General features: G+C 36.8%; 1 protein-coding gene across 1 annotated transcript in view; it reads right to left on the bottom strand.

Moving 5' to 3' along the window:
* Positions 1–856: 856 nt before the first annotated feature.
* LOC107589373 (disks large homolog 2-like) overlaps positions 857–18152 on the bottom strand; it is a 62825-nt gene continuing 45529 nt past the window's right edge. Inside the window, exons 11-20 of the mRNA XM_016277786.1 lie at positions 15837–16013; positions 14737–14922; positions 13610–13685; positions 11273–11372; positions 5737–5787; positions 5541–5642; positions 4157–4329; positions 3637–3746; positions 3436–3527; positions 857–2324 (exon numbers count right to left, since the gene is read on the bottom strand). Coding sequence (XP_016133272.1) covers positions 2218–2324; positions 3436–3527; positions 3637–3746; positions 4157–4329; positions 5541–5642; positions 5737–5787; positions 11273–11372; positions 13610–13685; positions 14737–14922; positions 15837–16013 — 1174 coding nt within the window. The 3' untranslated portion in view covers positions 857–2217. The remainder of the gene's footprint in view (positions 2325–3435; positions 3528–3636; positions 3747–4156; positions 4330–5540; positions 5643–5736; positions 5788–11272; positions 11373–13609; positions 13686–14736; positions 14923–15836; positions 16014–18152) is intronic.

The following is an 18152-nucleotide window of genomic DNA, read 5'->3' as shown; positions in this document are numbered from 1 at the left end:
CGCTTGTTTGGGGATAAATAAATCACAAAGCGAACTCGGACACAGATGCTCCAGAACAAAGGACTAAATGCAACGCAGGTATCGGGAATAAATCATTTGAGATTTGTGTGATAAACAGATGCACTCTGATCCAAAGATTTAATATCAGTGATTAAGCCCTATTTGGCAACCCTGAGACAAAAACAACCCCATTTCAGCACGTTTGACTAAGCTGAACATTCACTTGGAATTAATGGACCAAATCAGACTATGAGCACCATAAGGCTTCAGAGAGCCTGTTCAAGTGCGTACAATCTGCAGGGTTTTGATTTTCATTAAAGCTACAGCATCAGTATTTGAGATTCACTTTTGATTACCTAATAATACAAACAGATTTAAAGGCAAATATTTTTAACAGAAAGGGTACCCAAAATCCTGCAAGATGCTTTCACGATCCATTGTGTGCATTACTAAATTAATAAAATGATATGCTACAGATGATAGAACAATCACACTGAATAAGGAGAAAAACTACACATGTAGAAGAGAAGAAAATAATTTCACAGCATTTAAAATGTTCAATTTATATTCTGATAGTCACTGATGCCATCCATGGTTTACATTGTCATAATAACATATACATTATCTATTGTTATTCAAAGAAATTTCATATTACACCATTAAAAGCTTCACTTTGATATTCAGTCTCTCTCTTCTGAAAATCCCCCTCCGTGTCCAACGTCTGGTTGAACACAATCTGTGAATAAGTTTTCAAATATACAAAAGTGCTCAGTCTTCAAGAAAGCATAAAAAATGTCTATCTGGCCCAAAAAAGCCTCTTCCCCTTTTTTAAGGCAAGTGGTGACCAGTAGTTCCCCCCCCCCCCCCCGCATTTGAAACGAGTGAGAAAAGTTAATGGCTTTTGGCATTTGACGTTTCCACGAATGGCAAGAGCTTTACTATTAATGTAGAAGGACGGGAATATCTCTCAATTATATATGGAAAGGGCACAATGACATAAGTATGCAGCGTGAATGTGTGGACAGGAAACCAAGGTCATGTTCACAAGTGTAAAGCATGCCAAAATGGAAAAAAATAAACTTAAATGAAACACTACATTTACTTAAAAGCTTTTAAGACCAGACTGCTTGCAGACCTTGTCCCTTTTGCCCTCATTTCTCTCTGAACTGTAGTTGAGGTACTGTAAACACTTTAGAGGGTGCTTGAGGGAGGCAGAACAATGATTCACAAACATCAGGCTCCTTCCTATTATCTGAACAAAGCTGAAATGCACTCAATTCACATTCAGTAGAATCCTCAGCCAATTAAAGTTGAGTTCCAAGGATTTCAGAACTCTGGGATTCCGGAACTGGACGGATAAGGTGACCAGGGAAACATGCACTCATTACCTTTCACTCTCACCAACACAACAGCGACGGCAATATGATAGATCAGTACCAGAGTAAAATCTCTTTTCCAAAATGATTTATAACATTATATATAATCTTTATAAATATTTTCTGTGCTGTTGTGTCCTCTATCAATATAAATAGCAAAATATAGTGTCATATTTCCTACAGCTAGTCGAATCCCCTTATCCATTTACACTAAAGCATTTTAAAATCACAAGGTTCTTTTCTGAAAGGATCCATTAGAAATAATGTACAATTGGAACTAAATCTTCCAAAAAATGGATGCCTGTACAAAACAAAATTAACAAAAAAATACAACAAAAAGCAACACAATCAATGTGTGTGTTGTTAGCCACAGGAGTGCATAGATGCTGAGTTTGTGAAATGAGTCTGGGAGGTGTGTGAAACCAAATGATTGGGTGAAAAGTGAAGAAATGTGTGTGGAAATCATCCGTGATGATCTGACCTACTTCTTTGACCTTCTGCTCAAAATCCCAACCGAAGATTGTTTGAAGAAGAATACTCGGCGCAAAATTTTGTTTCTTTCTTTCCTTAAATTAAAAAGCTAACCAATAAATATACAAACAGAGTCCACTTTTTTGTTGAGACCAAAAATGCTTCTAACACTTTGTGGTGTACATTCAGGAACATTCATATTGAAAGTGAAAAATGCAACATAAAATTAACAAACAAACAAACGGAAAAAAAAAATCACTGTAAGAGTTAACAATAAACATTGCCATAATAATAATTTATATTATATTACAAATTATTCCTATGTGTGTTTTTTCCCAGTCCAAGGTCCCTGCCAAGGTAAGGTGATTTTTTATAGTTTTTCTTTTGAGGGAATCCAGATGTAAGGTCCAGACTGTTCGTCTATCACCATCTTACACTGGTTATAAATGTCCTCAAGTGTGTCCCCTTGAACCAGCGCTGAAAGAAAAAGAGAAAGAGCTGATGTTAAATGTGCTGTATAAAAGTTTTTGACTCTATTAAAGCATAAACATACCATAATATGTTTGCAGATATTTAAGAAACATGCTAAGTTAACATACTTGTTTATCTGAAAAACAATGCTACAGTCAGTTATTCTCATACGAAAATGTGTGTTCCGGGCCGGAATGTCGGTCTCTGTTTTGGTTTGTGAAACCCGCCCACTGCCAGTTTACCCAATTGTATTTCATCACCCTGGGTTGCCAGTTGGTGGAAAACACATCATATTTCATTTCATTCATCGTCAAGTGCGCTCGTTCCTGTTGGTGTCGACAATCTGGCAACCTGCATGAAGTCTGAGGAGGAGGGGCCGGGTGAAAAAAACCCTCTTCAATATTTGGACTGCAATACCTAGTTCAACCACTCGGTGTCAATCCTACGTACAGCACCTTTAAAAGATTCTCAACATCTTTTTCGTTTTGCACCACAAGAAGAACCCCTGATGACAGCTTCATAATGATCGTTTTTGAACTTAATGGCTCATTAGCCACTTTATTGTTCATGGATTCTTATTGTAAGAATAGCCATTTTACCCAGAAACAGAATATCTAAAAAAGCAATGAGAATTATGCAGCTTTTTTGTTTAAAATATATATTTTCTTTTTTCTGATAAGCAAAATAGTTATGCTATTTAAGTACACAGCATTATTAGTAAAGCAACACACTTTTTAAATCTCTTCCGGGAGCTTTCTTGCAAATGCAGAGCAGCGGAATAAAAAAAATATATAAATGAAGCAGCAGCAGCATAGTCACATGGGTTCAAAATATCCTCAAATTAACCATCATGTCACTGCATGCTTTTTCATAATCCTCCATACAGACTCACGGGGGTCAAGCTAATGCAAATTTCAAGAGAAAGTTGATGTTTCACTCAGGGGAGACCATCAGCTCCATGGCTCTGCTGTCAAACATGATGGATGTAACAGGCTGCAGTGGTTGGCCTCTGAGGTAATGCATATGCAAGAGACTATCACAATATGCAAATGAGGTGATATCTGAGCATAAAGGCGCCTCTCGGGTCCTCTGGATGGATTAGGAACTCTTGTGTTACCTGTGAAGTACTCGCCAAACTCCTGCTCCAGTTTCATGGCACGGTCGTACGTCTTTTTGGCCTGTTCCTCCGTCAACCTCTTATTCATCTCCCTGAAATGCACAGGTTTTAGAAGTGTATCAGTCACTGTCTCTGAGCGCAGAGGAATTTGTATTATTTATTAAATATATACATCATCATAGAGATGTGTGGGAAACTTACATTAAAGACTCGATGGATCTAGGCTTTATAAAGATGGCAATGGGGTAGAGTTGTGCTACTTGTAGTCGTTTTATAGCATTCCCAGACACGTCAAGTATGCAGTGTTTTCCCTAGAAAAGCAAAAAGGACTGGCTAAATGCTGGGAAGCAGAACAGTAGAGTAAGGGGCCGCTCACAAAAGACACATTCAAGTGTTGTAAAGTAAAAAAAAATTCAAGCAAGGACGAGTCTTGTGAATGATGGCCCCTAACATTGAGTTTGACTCTTTACCGAGTTACTCGCAAGTAATATACATCTGGAACATGCTAAACTAGCTACACATCGCAAATAGTGAAATCTACGTTAGGCAAGGCAAGCTTATTTATACACCACATTTCATTCATAATGGTAAGTGCTTTAAAAGCATTTAAAATAATCATAAACTACAACGCATGCATAAGAAATAAGAGTACCAATAATAGCAAGGAAGTAAGCAGACTTCGTGGCAATGTTGTGGTTGTAAAACCACAGCAAGTACTGACCCTCTCAGCCACGTATTTGACAGACTGGACACTGGTTCCATACAGATTGTCATTGTACTGTCCAGCCTCGATGAACTTGTGCTCTTGGATGTCTTTCTCCATCTGCTCTCGTGAGGTCACAAAGTGATAATCTCTCCCATCCACTTCATAATCCCGCTTTGGTCTTGTAGTATCTGGAATTGGTTAAAAAAAAAAAACATCCAGGCTTTAGTTTTATAAGACTTGGGTACTTGGCTCTAAAACATATAAATCATCATTATTATTTACATACTCATTCATGTGAAATACCTTAAGCTGTCAGAGGACGGAGAGCAAATCTACTTACAAATACAAATAAACTACTATATGACTGACATACTAAAAGATAGAACAGCAGCAGTGGTCTAAGCAGAAATACCCATAGTTCCCACTGACTGGATGAACTGTATACTACAAGGAAGGACTATTACATTTTCTACTCATATCTTGCTCATTGCAGACTAATATTCTCACTTACCTTCTTGAGCAGAACTGTTAGCTGCTTTTTTAAAATTATGAACAAACAAAAACGGTTAAATAAAAGTCTGAAAAACTGAAAAACAAACAAATAAAATGTTTAAGATGTAAAACATGAAAGAGCTCTGTGGCACTCATCAGCAAACTCAGAATGATATGGGATTTTTTTTCTATAATATGGGATTTTTATTCTGAGATGAAGACCTCCTTTATTGTATTGTCAATATTTTGGCTGATATGTGTAGCACAAGCCAACAAAGCTCTTTCCCCATAAGCATAAAACTTAGGAAAATTAGAACACAAATGAAATCTTACAAATCGTGGATTACTAAGGGTTACTTTCAAGGTTTGCTCCAAGTAATTTTTTATTTACTCTTTAGACCACTCTTTAGAAAACATCACTACCTAGTGGCCTAGTTGAAGTCAATTAATCAGCAGACCTTGAAATAAGTGATTTGATAGTCACAAAACAATGAAATGAGTTTCAGGAACTGCACAACAAGCACTCTGGGACAGTAGGGAACACCACAGACTTATGGTCAGGCCACTCACCTTACCATCTCATTTTGATGAACCCCACCAGAACCGCTATCAGCACAAAGGCTTAAAAACTCCCAAGACTACTGGATATAATTACAAACTACCCTGGCTGGAGGTTTTTCTAACACTCCGACTGAAATTCATAACGGCACAAGTGAGAATAACACAGTACACTATTGCTCAGTTGGGCTCTTTAAAGACACTGCTTGAGTCAGCCTCTACTGAAGGTTAATCTGTGCATACTAAAGATGAATAATGAATAATAAATGGAAGATCCATTAAAAAGTCTAGTTTATCTGATAATCTAACCACCTGGACAGGAACCACAAGATCTCTGTTGGGTACTTACGTGGCACACATGACCCAAACTTGTCCGGGAACTCGGAGATGAGGTCATCGTTGATTCTGTCCTTCATAGGCCCCAAGATTATAACCGGTCTGGCATAATTAACTGTTCAAACACATAATACAGACAGAAAATCTAATTGAACACCAATAATCTATTTACACAGTTCAAACATGAGAGACCGTGGAGAGGCACTTACTCTCTTGTCTGATGACGGGCTCATACGAGAGGATCAGCTCCTCTTGACTCCCTGGAAACAGAACAGAAAAACATACTCAGTGGGGTGGGTGCTTATGATAGGACTCAGCTTGCTTTTTGCAGAACGCCGGCAATTGTGATGGCCACATTTTGTGCGCCCTTCACCAAGGTCTCTCATCTCAGAGCACAGCTCAAGTGGATGTGTAAATGAATGACTGAGCATGTAATGTCATAACGTACTTGTTGACAAGGACATTTGTATTAAAAAAGAGAAAAATGAAAAAAAAATTGAGTCAGTGCTCATTTGGGAGATTAAAGGGATTGCCAGAAAGGCTTTGGGGCAATGATGGACAACAGAAAAGCAATTTAATCACGGATGAGACTGAAGTTTCAGACAGTTGCAATACTAATTGAATATAATAGTCCAATTATGGAAACGCAAGTCCAAAGTGACACTAGTTTGGAGGTGGTCTGCGCACACAGGGACTTGGAGAGCCAGAGGAGTTTATTTTTAGCCCTGGGACGAACAGAAGCAGGTTGCCGCAGGAACACAATATGGTTTTTATCCATCGATTCAAACCCAGATAGGATTGCATGTTATTCTGAGCCAGAGCTTCAATTTTTCTCATTGGCAGTGGTAACATTAAACTATAGAGAATGAATCACACATGAATCAGTTTTGTGTAGTGCTCCGCTCTTACCCAGAACAATTTAGAAGCTGTGGAAATGCTAGATGGCCTCTATTTGTGTAGCTATTGGCATAAACAGAATGGATTTTGTCCATTGAAAGCCTTACAAACACAAAGCACACTCTGAAGCACACTCTGTTCACCAACCTAATGAGCTGCCCACAGAGGCAGAATTTTAAGGCATCAAATGTAGACTCGCAACAAAAAAGCTGTTTTAAAAGGTAGGCAACTTAACTTTGTTGCCTCCTAATATTTCTTGTTTGGCCAAATTCTAAAGGCAACACTGAATGTTTATAGTATTACTGATCCAATTCAAGCAGGTGAGGTGAGAAAAATGTAGACTATAAATGCACATTTTATTCAACACTTTATAGTATGAATAAAATGTAGAAATAAAAACAATTATTTTAACTAATAATGAAATGTGCTAACTTTATGCTTATTAGAGTGGAGCTCTATTGTTAGTACCAGACTCAAATGAAAATATTATTGCGAGTTGAGTCTCCCATAGCTGGTCATGCATAATGTTCCAAATCAATAATGTTTTTTAGAATGCCCTCCTAGAATGCAGCTATGTAAGTAGTAAGCAACAAGGCAGCTCACTTTGAACAGAGCTTGAGTTGTATATTCTTTTGAGTTCTGCAGGAAAGGACGAGTTCTGTGCATTAAACAGAAGCCAAGCTGAGGAGACAGCGTCTAAGAGGACTTTAAAACAAGGTTATGTGGGTTTGATCAATGCCTGGAGTTTGTGGTGGAGACAGATCATACATTATATTGTAAGACTGGATATGAACTTTGCCCTCTGACCCTGATATGAAGCCAGCTATAAGAGCCCACACTTAAGAATTATGCTTCTACTAACATCACATGAAGGCCATGGTGACTTTAGTCTCTTAAGCTCATCAAGGCTGCATTTATTTAATCAAAAACACAGTAAAAACTGTAATATTGTAAAATATGAATATTAAAGGGGTCATATGATGCGATTTCAAGTTTTCCTTTCTCTTTGGAGTGTTAGAAGCTGTTCGTGAATAGATAAGATCCCTAAAGTTGCGAAGACTAAAGTCCAGGGACGCGGGAAATAGGGGTGTTGAGGGGGCTGCAGCACCCCCTGTTTTCACATGGTTGCAAATGCAATGCCAAGTTTGTTCATTAAAATTTATTCAGTTTTAGCATTTAATAATTTATTTGTAATGATCTCTGAAATGTAAATTGTAAGTGGGCTATAATAAACCCATGTTTATCTTTATAAACATGATTATTTTACTTGTGATGTTTTCTAAATGGGATGATTAGCCTAATCCTTATGAACACGTGACGCTGGCGCGATCAGACATAAACTGTACAGAATGCGAACAAGCTCGTTTAAACACGCCCCCACATGTCTACGTCACTGTGTGGGAAGATTTGCATAATGCCGCCCAAATGTTCACGCAAAGAAAGAAGGTGTAACTTTGATTCTCGCTGTAGTATTGTTGCCGTGACGTGGAGACGCTGTGTGTTTCATTATGAAAGCGAAACTACTTTGTTTGGTTTTCCAAAAGAGGACACAACTAGAAATCAGTGGCCAATCAGAGCATACCTCGCTTTTCAGAATGATGAGTTTTGTAAAAATCGACGCGTTACAGTTGTGAGCAACGCATTTTACGGAGGACGAGGACTGTTTCCTGGGAGAGTAGGCTACAATGCCTGTGTTCTGACAAATAATGCTGACTCACAGAATGTAAGTATGCTTTCATATTTAAAGAATTTGCCACTGATGATTCAAACGCGAGTTTTGAGCAGTGTAGAGTAGCACTTGTTGTTTGTCGTTTCTCCGATCACAAATGCAGACATGGTTTTATGTTTACCATGTAAACATATGGCGATGCAACGCAACGCGTAAAAAGACAGTATAAGTCATTATAATCAGTATGTCCCCAATGGATGCAACAAATGCCTTGTTTATAATGGGTTTTATTGGTTTTGACTTGCCGGGACACGGCATCATATGGTAAGGGTCATAACATTTCCATCACAACACAACGCACTGGATAGCTGGCCAATCAGAGCATACCTCGCTTTTCAGAATGATGAGTTTTGTAAAAATCGACGCGTTACAGAAAGGCGGGGCATAGAGGAGAAACAATATTGTACAGTATGTGGAAAATAATGTTTTTTTTTTTTTTACCTTAAACCACATAAACGCATTGCATTACACCAAATACACCACATAATGTTCTTTTTTAATGTCATATGACCCCTTTAAATAAAATTTTTAAAAAAACTTTTAATTTATTCCTGTGATACAAAGCTGAATTTTTAGATGCCATTACTCCAGTCTTCAGTGTCAAATAATCTTTCAGCAATCATTCTGATTTGGTGCTCAAGAAACACTTCTTATGGATGCAACAAATGCCTTGTTTATAATGGGTTTTATTGGTTTTGACTTGCCGGGACACGGCATCATATGGTAAGGGTCATAACATTTCCATCACAACACAACGCACTGGATAGCTGGCCAATCAGAGCATACCTCGCTTTTCAGAATGATGAGTTTTGTAAAAATCGACGCGTTACAGAAAGGCGGGGCATAGAGGAGAAACAATATTGTACAGTATGTGGAAAATAATGTTTTTTTTTTTTTTACCTTAAACCACATAAACACATTGCATTACACCAAATACACCACATAATGTTCTTTTTTAATGTCATATGACCCCTTTAAATAAAATTTAAAAAAAAACTTTTAATTTATTCCTGTGATACAAAGCTGAATTTTTAGAAGCCATTACTCCAGTCTTCAGTGTCAAATAATCTTTCAGCAATCATTCTGATTTGGTGCTCAAGAAACACTTCTTATTAACAGTGCTGCTTAATAATTTTGTGGAAACTATAATACATTTTCCCCAACATTCTCTGGTAAATAGAAACCAGAGAATTAGAAATGTAATATTAGAAATGTCATTACTGTAACCTAATGCATCCTTGCTTCATTCATAAAAAAATTAAAAAACTGACCGCAAACAGTAGTGTATATATATTCACATTAATGAAATGTTTGCTCAAATGTAACTGAAATGTTTATGCTAAAACTTGTATCTTTCTGCATGTCATAGCAAACAAACTGTAAATGATTCTTTCTGACAGCACATATCATTTTTCATCAGTGTGTTATCAAGTGAGTCCATTTCCAAAATAAATTAAATAAAAGCCACAAATCCTGTTTACCAGCCAACGGGGAAACAAACAAGTCATCTTTCATTATGTTGATGATGGCTGTCTAGATGAGCATCATGCAATATGGCAATTACACAGCAAAACCTAATCTGTCCAAAGTGACAAGCTCATCCAGAGAGCTGAATTCACACTCAGTCTGGAAACCTGCCACTCGCAAGATGAGTACAAAACCTGACAGCTAACATTTTGGAGCTGGAGTACGGTACTATATTTCCAACAAAACTGACCTGAGTTCATCAGGTTACTCAAGTTACTCAGTTTTCAAGGGTGTTGAAAATTATTATCAGGGGCTCGCTATAAATTTTGACAGTCTAAGTTGTTGTATTGGACAAAATTAGACTTGAGTTTCAAGCATAAAATAAAATGAGAAAAAGGAGATTAAATTAAGGACCCAGTACCAAGGAAGAGAGATAAATGCAAAAGAAATATCCTCTATTCTGATCTTATATATTGGCTTTGTTTTCTGTGAACAACTACCGCTTCCCCTCTCTACGTATTGTATCTTGGCACAATACATATTAATTCATTGAGAATAGTGTTAAATATTCAGTTTGACTGATGTGTATTCCCTTAAAACCATATTTCATTAATTGTGTTGGCTAAAATTGTTTGATGAGAACATAAAAGCACTGTCAAAACACAAGACAACATTTGGCACAGCACTGCAGAGACATCATAAAAGACAAACACAAAAGACTAGATTGTAACCTAGATACCTAGATAAGCAGAACTGTATATTCTGATTTATTCTGAATCATGTCTGATAATTAGTATTTATTATTTACCCATCCCTAAATTACTTTTTTGCTGAATTTTGAGTTTACATCTCGCAGTTCTGTTTTTTTTTCTCTGCCGTGAAATAAAAAAATAATACAAGCTTTCTGCTTGAAATTGCTGCTTTCTATCTCACAATTCTGACTTTTCTCAGGATTGTGAAAAGAGTCAGAATTGTAAGATAAAAAGTCACAGTTACCTTTTTGATTTTTTTATCCCGTGGCAGAAACAAGCTTACGTAGAAAATAGCACAACATTCTCGACATACAAACTAAACAAACAACATCTGACAACTATTCTGACACGTTATGTACACGTCATGCACCATTTTAGCTACCACATAAACCTAAGGATGGTAATGCAGGATTCCTTACAACATCACAACCTGTGAACCAACGTACATTAGTATTCTGACATGCAGACAGGCCTGTGGTTGTTGGAGACGGCTAGGACGACGCAACAGAAAAGAAAAAAAATCTGAACTGAAATGTTACATATGTGCTTGGGAGAGGGGTATTGGGTCCATTCCTTAACACACTTACTCAGTGTCTTTGCTCCGTACCCGTCCTCCCCTATTCCAGAGATGTCCTACACCACACAGTCGATCAGAGAGGCGAGGGGGGTGAAGAGAGAGAATGAAGGAGGATGGGAGACAGAGAGACAGAGGAAGAGAGAGACAGTAAGGTTGTTGGTGGGGCGGGCAGTAACGCCAGCAGAAGAAGGAGGACACGGGCTTCCTGGAGCTACCTACACACACCTAGACCTCTCAACCCACCCCGAGGATGCGTTTGTGTGAGCGTGTGCTGTTTTTATGTACCTACGTGTGAGAGTGCACATGTGTTTGTGGCTACTTACGTTCCGAGTCACTGCCGTCTTGCTCGTCGGCGTCCTTGTTCTTGTAGAAAGGGAACTTGCGTGAAAAGATGAAGTTCTTTCTACGTTTTTCACTGAATGACTGTGCGGAGAGAGAGCATGGTGCAAACAGGGGGCTCTAAACGCTGTCACAATCATGCTGACAAAAACAACACAACGACCGGAGCTGGACGTGAGGGACAGCAGCAAGGAAACAACCACACATCCAATTGTTTCTTATTGGCAGGACCATTCAACTAAATGAAATGAGCAATTCACTCATATTAAATACGCTAATTACATTATTTTGGGCTCGAACCGAAAGCACTTGGATGATCCTGAATAGGTGATCTTTGTTTGTTGTGAAGGCTGATCCAAACCCTGCTGTCCATGACGTCACAGCACCTGAGCTGTTTTCAGACAGCTCAAATGTATTCAAATTAAAACATGATCAATAGGAATGAACATACAAGGGAGGTAAACAATGATAAACAAAAGACCAACTGAAGCTAGTTTAGTGCCATGCAAAGGCAAATGGGACTCAAAAAATAAATAAATTACTCATATTAAAAAAACACGCATGCAGGACAGGTGCCATGCTGATCAAATGGGCAAAATCTGTGCTGCTTGTGTGTAGTATTATGATGCTCTGAAGGTGAATTGCAAAGAAAAATAAATGAGGTAACATATATGTGACTGAGGTGATTTTAAATGTGATTTTCTAGCTGATTTGGTGAACCTGACGTCAATACGCTGCCTGATATGAATGTCATTTTCCTTATAAATTACAATATGTGATGGTGAAACCAGACTATAATATGTCCAGATCATGCTTTACCGTGAAATTAAAATAAAAAAATATATATATACAATTATATGAATATGAATTATATTAAATCAAGCCTATTTAAGGACCATTCATTAATTTAAGGACCATATTTTTTTGCATTATTAAATTTTATTGAAATGACTTTCCACCCAACAGTCATTTCTGTAATGCAAAACCATATAGGAAACAAACAACAAAAAATGTGAATTTTTAGGTTTAGGTTGTATGTAAACATCATTGTAGTAATTTTTTTTTTTTTTACTGAATTTAATTAATGCTTTAATAAAAAATAATCACTGTGTCCAGACATGAGAATTAGATTTTTTTTTACATAATAATGAAAATCTGAATTTTTATGCTTAATTATCAAGAATGTCAATGGTTCTAAAAACAGGCTTAAATGTCTTAACATTAACAAAATAAATATTTTTTCTTATGATCTTGGGGTAAAATATAACCCAGACATTTCTTAAATAGATTCACAGATAAATATTTAGCAATAAAATAAATATACAATTTTAATTTGAGTGCTTTTGTGTGTATTTGTGTGTTTTTTAAAAATATTTTAGCAGTGTATGAATGAAACCAATAGCACCCCTGATAGTGATTAAAGAGAATATTCATAACTATGCTAATCCTCTCTATTATAATGCACATAAACAATCATATAATCAATGCATTTTCAATCAACACTGAAATCCTATGAGCCATAAACCTGAAATGATACATATACAAGTTGGTGCATCTTAACACAAGACAAAACCACACAAAAAAATCCTCAAGTAATCCGTCAGTGCCAACACCCCCACCCCTCTCCCATCTTCAAAAGACAGAGGGAGAGAAAAAAAAGAAAAAGGAACAAGAGACAAGAAAGCAAGGGAAATTTGCAGGCCCGGCTGCAATGTTGCTATGGATACTAGCGGGAATCATAAGGCTAAAAATCTGAGCAGCGCTGCGGTTGTGTGCCGAACTAAAAATACACCCTACATCCTTCGGTTTTATTCAGTTCACCTCTCAAACACAAACATAAGAAATATTTACTACAGATGACCTTACAATACTGATCTCACAAAAGACGCATTAGGAGACACATTTATGTACAAACGTAATATTGAAGCTGCTTCTGTGAGCTACGCTGCAGTACTGAGGCTGAGAGCTCAGAGTGAGCTGTCACACTGCGGCAGAAGGATAGAGTCTCACACACACACTTTCACTCTGACTGACTGACTCAATGACCCACCAGCACAACTTGAAATGGGAAAATAAATTCAAGATGACAGGGCACGACAGAAACTAAGCCGGATAGACTGAAGAAAGGGAAGAGACAGACAGATATTATAATAGATGAGTGAAGAGACACAACAGGGGCTTGCTGGTGAACTGTGTCTAAACTGTCATTAAATCATTGGGCCCTTCCTGCTAACACCTGAAAACTGGGGCGAACAGAATTTGGGATGTTGGCACTGATAAAACCATTTTAAACACAATTACTCAACAAATAGAAGACTTACCCCTTTAGAATCGAGGCTACCGGGTTTTGCATTGAATTTAACCGTCTTCAGACGAGCTCTCTCTTTTCTCTCCACCCTGCCACAGTAATAGAGACAAAGTCAGTGAAATGTTCTACACAAATGTACTTATACTATATTCCTACGGTTTCCACAAAAATATTCCACAAACTTTTGTGTTTGTTTTCGACAAATAATAATAAGAATTGTTTCTCAAGCACCAAATCGTGCATATTAGAATGATTTTTGAAGAATCACGAGACACTAAAGACAGGAGTAATGACCGAATTGCTATCACAGGAATAGATTACATCTTAAAATATTTTTAAATATAAAACTGCTATTTTAAATGGCAAACACACAATATTATATATGTTTATATAATTTTGATTAAACAAATGCAGCCTTGGTGAACTTAAGAGACTTCTTTCAAAAACATAAAAAAATCTTACCACAATCAAAACTTTTTTTGTCCTAATTTTGTTTTACATGAACATTTTTTTAACCCTGATATGTCAAATCAAACAGAATGTTGCTGCTTTACATTTAAGACTTCTTTATATAAATACAGATTAGAAATTAATAGACAAGAATGTGATGGGTTAATATTAATGAACGACCCATTATTGCTGCTTATTATTCACATGGTGTATTCAACACTTTCATATCAGAAGAGGAAAGAAAATTCTGTTTTCCATTTTATGTTCCCTTTAAAGAGCAAACTTAAATATAGGGCAGTAGGGTAACGATTAGAACTAGGGCTGTCACATGTTTTTTTTTATTCAATTAATTGTATTAAAAAATACAGTTCAGTGAAAATATTAACTTGACACTCTACCTTAAAAAAGGGGGTACATTTTTTAAGAATTAATGAACATAATTTAGGTGGCTGTACTAACTAAATATTGATATATGCAATTTACTGAGATTAATCTGATAACTTGGCATATCAATTAATTTGATCGTATTTTTACATTTCCTGACAGCTCTTATTAAAAAGGTAAGGTTGGATGTGGTTTGTGGTTATTAAGTTACTAAAGGTAGCACAAAACACTTCAAAGGTGGTAATAAATCTACACTGGTCACAGGTTCAGTCTTCAGTCGTGTAGGTGATTCAGCATGAAACTCACCTCCTCTTGCTGGGTATGACGCCCATCTCCTCACTGTCCCCTTCAGGCGTCACTCTCCTGGCCTGCCACCACTCATCATCAGATGCATTGATGACATGGAGGATGTCTCCATATCGGAAACTGAGCCCCTGACTGGGCAGACCACTATCCTTCGCCCTCTCATAGTCAAACAGAGCCCTGCAGCGAGAGAGAGACACACAATGTCAGTTTTACAGACCTGACACATTCACGCAACTAAAGACAGGAGTAATGACCGAATTGCTATCACAGGAATAGATTACATCTTAAAATATTTTTAAATATAAAACTGCTATTTTAAATGGCAAATACACAATATTATATATGTTTCTATAATTTTGATTAAACAAATGCAGCCTTGGTGAACTTAAGAGACTTCTTTCAAAAACATAAAAAAATCTTACCACAATCAAAACTTTTTTTGTCCTAATTTTGTTTTACATGAACATTTTTTTAACCCTGATATGTCAAATCAAACAGAATGTTGCTGCTTTACATTTAAGACTTCTTTATATAAATACAGATTAGAAATTAATAGACAAGAATGTGATGGGTTAATATTAATGAACGACCCATTATTGCTGCTTATTATTCACATGGTGTATTCAACACTTTCATATCAGAAGAGGAAAGAAAATTCTGTTTTCCATTTTATGTTCCCTTTAAAGAGCAAACTTAAATATAGGGCAGTAGGGTAACGATTAGAACTAGGGCTGTCACATGTTTTTTTTTATTCAATTAATTGTATTAAAAAATACAGTTCAGTGAAAATATTAACTTGACACTCTACCTTAAAAAAGGGGGTACATTTTTTAAGAATTAATGAACATAATTTAGGTGGCTGTACTAACTAAATATTGATATATGCAATTTACTGAGATTAATCTGATAACTTGGCATATCAATTAATTTGATCGTATTTTTACATTTCCTGACAGCTCTTATTAAAAAGGTAAGGTTGGATGTGGTTTGTGGTTATTAAGTTACTAAAGGTAGCACAAAACACTTCAAAGGTGGTAATAAATCTACACTGGTCACAGGTTCAGTCTTCAGTCGTGTAGGTGATTCAGCATGAAACTCACCTCCTCTTGCTGGGTATGACGCCCATCTCCTCACTGTCCCCTTCAGGCGTCACTCTCCTGGCCTGCCACCACTCATCATCAGATGCATTGATGACATGGAGGATGTCTCCATATCGGAAACTGAGCCCCTGACTGGGCAGACCACTATCCTTCGCCCTCTCATAGTCAAACAGAGCCCTGCAGCGAGAGAGAGACACACAATGTCAGTTTTACAGACCTGACACATTCACGCAACATTTCGCATCCATCTGTCACTAAAACGGTCTTGAATTGGCAGTAATGGCTGACGTGTTGTAAAGCAGCATGTGCAGATACAGCTGTGAAAGGTACAAGTGCCACTAGCCCCGGTCAGCACATATTATAGAGTAGCACACACTCCTCATAACTGTGTGTGTTTGTGTAGAATGATGGTACGGTGGGAATATGATTGATTAAAAAACAACTGAATGTTTCATTCCAATGCTTTGTAAATCTATAAGCAGCTGCCATCACTGATTAATATGCATATATATATATATATATATATAATATAATATAAATATAATTAATATTATATTAATACATTTGTGGGGTATGACTAGTGCGCCATTATTTGGTCTTTTAAAAAAATTAAACAGTATTAACAATTAATTTTTTTTCTACTTATTTCCCGTCTCTTCTCTGCTACAGAATAGAAGTAAAATTAAAAACACAGACTGCAAATACTAAGAATGTAAATATTATAAACAACAGACATAATATCACTATATATATATATAAGAAATTAATACTTTTATTACAAAAGGATGCATTAAATTGATCAAACGTGATAGTAAAGACTTTTTTTCAAAAAAAAAAAAAAATTTGTTTTTATCATGGTTTACACAAAAATCTTAAGCATCAGAACTGACTTCAGCATTAGTAATAAAAATAAATGTTTCCTGAGCATCAAATTAGCATATTAGAAATATTTCTGAAGAATGTGACACACATTGTTTTTTAAATTTTTTTTTATATTATTTCACAATATTACTGTTTTTACTGTATTTTTGATCAAATAAATGCAGCCTTGGTGAGAATAAGAGACTTCTTTCAAAAAACTAAATCTTGCGGACCCTAAACTTGATTGACAGTGTAAACAGGGAAATCAGGTCTTTCTCAAATGCTGCAAACCTCAAAATATATATGATATATTTCACATCATTTTGACTGAGAAATCTCAGCTCCTTCACATAATAGAAAACCTCCGGTAAGTGAGAAGCACAGATCAGAAAAGCCATTTCAAAGGCAATCACAGTTTACTACACACTCCTGCCATCTGAAGTGGGTGAATCACTATGCGGCGACAGAAGAAACCTCTCATTCATCCTCATATGGAGGAGCACTATCGAGAGAAGCAGGCTAGTGTTTCAAGAATAACCATGATTCACGTACTCACCCCTAGAAAGAGACATAAACACTCTATTTAAAAAACAGATTTTACACTGCAGATGTAGACAAAGACCAAATGAATAGAAGAGTTTAACATGAACCGTTTGAGGGAAGCATGTGCACTGGTGTCTTGAGTATGCACTTCAAAAATAAGCAGGACAAGTAATAGCTGTTTTGTTTTATTTTTGTACTTTCGATTCTATTCTCAAAATTTTGCCTGCTCCAGTTTTAAAGCCATGCTGTTTTCACTGTTATCTACCTCCAGCAGGGCTGTGTGGATGATCAAGCGGTGAAACACATTAAAAGGAAGCACTATAGCTGAGACGCATCCACACACAAAAGAACAGACAGGCTGCCACGGTCTCCTATAGGCCTGCCCCACTGAGTACACAATACAAGAGATAACAGCAATAATGCCCATTAAACTCCTTCCTCCAGGTACATTTAGTCACTGCAAGCCTAGTCGAAATGCTTCAATGCAGACCTACGATAAGCTGAACCGGAGTTATTGCGTTTCATGTTTCTTTCTATTGTCTATACGGTTTCTAATTCTGTGTGGGTAAAAACCATGGAGGCCCACAATATGACACTCACCTCCTAACGGCAAATGCTTACAAAAATTGTAAGGGCAATCGAGGCAATTGGGGGGTAAGCAAGCCAAAGTAAACCAAACTTTGACTCCTTGATCTAAATGTAAACACAATAAATATGTGAATGTCCGATTACAAAAAAAAAACAGGCATCTATTAAAGACATTTATCATTTTAGAACAAGCTGTTCCTAAAATACTGCCATGACACCACACACTAAACAGCACTTTTGCATACTCAGCCCTGATAAAAGCTCTCATATAAGAAGAGACTCTCCTGAATAAAAGTGTAAGGGTTTGGGGAATAAAAAAAAAAA

This window comes from Sinocyclocheilus grahami, unplaced genomic scaffold (assembly GCF_001515645.1).
Source record: "Sinocyclocheilus grahami isolate Dianchi unplaced genomic scaffold, SAMN03320097.WGS_v1.1 scaffold7.1, whole genome shotgun sequence".
Classification (NCBI taxonomy): Eukaryota; Metazoa; Chordata; class Actinopteri; order Cypriniformes; family Cyprinidae; genus Sinocyclocheilus; species Sinocyclocheilus grahami.
The sequence above is the reverse complement of the archived record's forward strand: the minus strand, read 5'-3'. Positions and strand labels throughout refer to the sequence as shown.